At 38.0% G+C, this 4,012-nt stretch overlaps 1 protein-coding gene across 1 annotated transcript; it reads right to left on the minus strand.

The window, feature by feature from the left end:
* Positions 1 to 739: 739 nt before the first annotated feature.
* b9d1 (B9 protein domain 1) lies at positions 740 to 3,698 on the minus strand. Its single transcript, XM_034143415.1, has 7 exons — positions 3,524 to 3,698; positions 3,311 to 3,379; positions 2,758 to 2,869; positions 2,431 to 2,527; positions 2,245 to 2,307; positions 1,583 to 1,650; positions 740 to 1,189 (listed from the first exon to the last, which is right to left on the minus strand). Exons 1-7 carry the CDS (start codon positions 3,584 to 3,586, stop codon positions 1,029 to 1,031), a joined length of 633 nt encoding a protein of 210 aa, XP_033999306.1. The 5' UTR covers positions 3,587 to 3,698; the 3' UTR covers positions 740 to 1,028.
* Positions 3,699 to 4,012: the final 314 nt, after the last annotated feature.

The raw sequence follows: 4,012 nt of genomic DNA on the forward strand, positions 1-4,012 counted from the left end.
CCGTCTCTGTGTGCTTGTGTTTCTAAAAACCAATGTCCATTCAACTGCAAATGCTGTATGCCACAATATGCTCACTCTAGGCCTGGACCATTTGGAAAACACAACTAGTTTTGATTATATTGACTCTTTATATGATTTGTGATATAGGCGAGAGAATAATAATAATTTGTGAAACATTATTCACAATATCATTAAAATATATATTAGAATGATCTTGGTGTATTCTTTTTTTAAGAGGATGTGTACCAATCACATATATTTGTAGTAACTTGAATAGTGTAGGCCTAATGTGCAGCAATGATACTTCATTCAGAATATTTGTACATATTTTACCGTTACCAAATATTGAGCTTACTGCGATTTCATAATTAACCAGGTCCATATTGTAATTTAGATAAATAAAACCCAGATTTTCTAAAGTAGTGGCAATTTTTAAAAGCTGCTTATCAGAAATGGGGAATTTTGTCAAAAAAAGTGGTAGAAAGACACAATTATGTCCTGAATAAACTATTCTTTCTAAAGCTGACAACACACTTAAACGTAGTCGTGTATTCAAGCCCTCACGCACTTGGTAAAATATAACATTTTAGAAAAAGACATGCTCAATATTTTCACAGATTTGGCCTTTACCAAATACTGCGTCTACTGCAATTTTGATACTGCAGTAGTCCATACTGCGATCTAAATATAATTTGTATTAATTGTGCAGCCTCAGTTCGATACATTCAAACACGAACAATTCAGAGTAAAATCCATTTATTTAAAAAAGTAAAAAACAATGTAAAACAGAAAAATTCAAGACATTATCTAAAACTATTTATATTTGAAAACATGTAATAAAATCTTTAACAAATAATTTAATTTTTCCTAAAAAAAACGTGTGTCATCTGATCAAAGTCGCCTTCTTGTCGCTTTAAGGTAACAGTGGCATTGCAGTGTTGTGGTTTCCCCATGCTCACTGAGGAAGTAAACCAGTCAACTTGTGTTTCATCAAATTGAAAAGTTAGTCTGTAAAGCAGTCTCCGGTGTTACTGCGTGCTGTACGGCTGCTCCTCTGTGGACCAGCTGGATGTGGCAGACGGTGTGTTGGCAGTGTTTGATGGTCCTGTGTCGTAACCCAGTTTCCTCATGTCTTTAGTAATGATGTGAAAGGAGACCGTGACGAAGCCTTGGGAACGGACCCGAGTAACTGCAACACAAAAATAAGAAATATATATTCAACAAACAGAATTTAATAAATGTGTGTACCCTCATTTAAACTTTATAGGAATCCATTTAATAACTTATTGAATGTCCACCAATGTAGAGGCAAGATAATTATATTATCAGTGGCCAAAAATGTGCATTATACTCATTATACACACCTTTCCTCCTTCCAGGTAGTTTTGGTAAACTGGTCTAAATCAGCAAAAAAGTTACCAAATTACCTTAAGTGACTTGTTTTAGAAATGTCAGGAGTTTGCTTATTTTTATTTTTTTTAAACACCGTTTTTGTGATTAATGTGTTTATAATGCTTTTCCGTTAGAGGGTGTGAACCAGTAGCATGTCCCTGTTAACAATGTAATAACATGCAGAACAAACCTTCTCTGCCTTCTCCCTGGGCCACTACTTTAGGGTCTGTGTACTCAGGTCGTCGTCCCATCAGCCAGCTGAACAAGAGAGGAAACACATGTTTAAAAACTACAAAAAAAGAGAGAGAGAATACCCCGTAATTGAAATGATACAGTACAGTAGACATACAGGGGTTAACACAGGATATATACTGTTTCTGGAGCCGTTGTCTAACGTCTATAATTGGACTCAACCAATCATAAAATATGATGCTCTTGCTTTTCTGTATCACTCCTATTACAAGTCATCTCTGGCAGACAGGGAGTGATGAGTTCATTTACATGTGATGTTAAGATCCACAAAAAAAGCACCACATGCATATATTTGAACCCTTTCCCAGATTAAAGGAAACACTAAATATGCACCCAATGTTGCTAAAGGTCCTTCTAATCTGATAGAGTACTGTGTTATGTGTCAAAGTGACTGTGATCACCGTTGTGTGTCATTCTTTCCATACACACTGATAACAGCAGCTGGCAAACAATACCTACTGACGTCGACTACTGAGACTGTATCATCCGGAGCAGTAAATATTTGCTAATGCTGAGATTTCAGCTGCTTCTCCCGGCGGGAAATACTCATCAGCTGCAGCACCACAGCTGCTAACACAGAAACTGAACACATGATCGCACCTCGTGAACTTCTGAAGTCTCCACGTAGGCTCAGGAACAAACATGGGGATGGTTCGTGTGTGCCTAGAGAACAGGAAAACAACATATTAATTTTAAACTTTATTCATAGTAATACATGTTATATAGTGTAGTACAATGTGCAGATTTTTACATACATATTTGGATATATTTAAATGTAATACTTACTGTCCAGGAGTGAAGGGGATGTGTGTTGCTCCGTAGCCTCTGACCACATCGTTGCCAAACACATCTGGACCGTACACACTCACCACCAGCTGAGGCCCTAGGAAATGAAAATGAAGTCTGGTCATTTTTCATTGTCTATGTATTATGATTCATAAAGGGCGGTTATTAGAACTCGAGATGATTATGAATGTGTGAATAAAGACAATGCTAAAAACTGTGTGTGTGTGTGTGTAGGTGTAGGTGTAGGTGTAGGTGTAGGTGTAGGTGTAGGTGTAGGTGTATGTGTATGTGTGTGTGTGTGTGTGTGTGTGTGTGTGTGTTGCTCACATCCAGTGGGGTTTGTGCTCTTAAACGTCGTCTCCAATGGGAAGTTCCATATTAATTTGTGTGAAGACTGACTGCCTTTACATGTTATTTGAGTGATGCCTTCCTCCAACCCCTACAAAGAAACAGACAAACAGACTTGCTATTAAGATGATAACAACACCTGATAAACCATTCTATACTTATTTGAAAAACAAATATTGACTTAATCTTAAAACAAGTTATATATTGTGTTTCACTTCTTGGTAATAATAGTGTCTTTACTACCAATTCAGACTTAACCAGTTTCTCTTTTACTTGTTGCTTCAGAGAAGAGCTTCCATATGCACACATTTAATACATTGTTTACCAGTGTTATTATGTTAAAGTTAACGAATATAACACTATGCAATATATACATACAGTATACAACCATTATTGTCTCTTTGCTGTAACGATGTAAATGTCCCCTTTGTGGGACTAATAAAGACATTCTGATTCTGATGTAGAGTATTTGTTTTGACACCGACCATAATCTTTACTCATATAAAGTTACTGTTGTTAGCATACTACTCACCGAAGTAGGAGCCCAGTCGTGGCCGTACACGAAACAATATTTGCAGTACAAGTTGTCATACTCTGGAAACTGAAATATAACATAACAAAAGACACTTTAATGGCATTCAAACTAATAATTGAGACACATTCAGGTGGAAGGCAAGCGTTGCTAATGCTAATTCTGGTTGAAAATATCTGCTAGGCTAGGCTAACAATTAGAAGTTAGACGTACGTTTGCTCCCTCAATTTGTCCGTTCACCGTCAGAAGAAACACTGACGGGTTGACTGCAGCCATCACGGCTTCAGGTAGTAAACTGGAAATATTTAGGCGTGTTTTCTTTATGAATCAGCCCAGTTAGGAAGAAATGTTCTGCTCGTTACTGATCCAAACCCTTCCCGTTGCTAAGGCGACGTTTGCGCCTCCTTACGGGTTCCTGCTAGGCTCAAACTGAACGGAAGCGCGGATGCAATACTGAAATGATACACTAGATGGCGACAGTGTACCAAACACAACTTGGGTGAATGCATGAAGAGAATCCCAAATGTACCTGAAGCAAAGTTTCGTCCACCTGCGCCGAAAGCTATGACTTCTTCACCCAGGACACCCGTCTGTCACAGGGCTGCTTTATATCAAAACCCACGTGGTCCCATGTCCAAAAGCAATGGCTGCCTTTGAGCTAATCAAATTGCTGATGGAAACAGCAACTCCTCAACCTCGAGG

The sequence above is a fragment of the Trematomus bernacchii genome, unplaced genomic scaffold (assembly GCF_902827165.1).
Source record: "Trematomus bernacchii unplaced genomic scaffold, fTreBer1.1, whole genome shotgun sequence".
Lineage (NCBI taxonomy): Eukaryota > Metazoa > Chordata > Actinopteri > Perciformes > Nototheniidae > Trematomus > Trematomus bernacchii.

Coding starts and splice junctions, on each gene's coding strand:
- b9d1 (XM_034143415.1), bottom strand. CDS start 3,586: ATGGCTGCAGTCAACCCGTCAGTGTTTCTTCTGACGGTGAACGGACAA. Junction 3,380..3,523: donor GACAAATTGAGGGAGCAAAC/GTACGTCTAACT, acceptor GTTATATTTCAG/TTTCCAGAGTATGACAACTT. Junction 2,308..2,430: donor ATCCCCTTCACTCCTGGACA/GTAAGTATTACA, acceptor CCTGTTCTCTAG/GCACACACGAACCATCCCCA.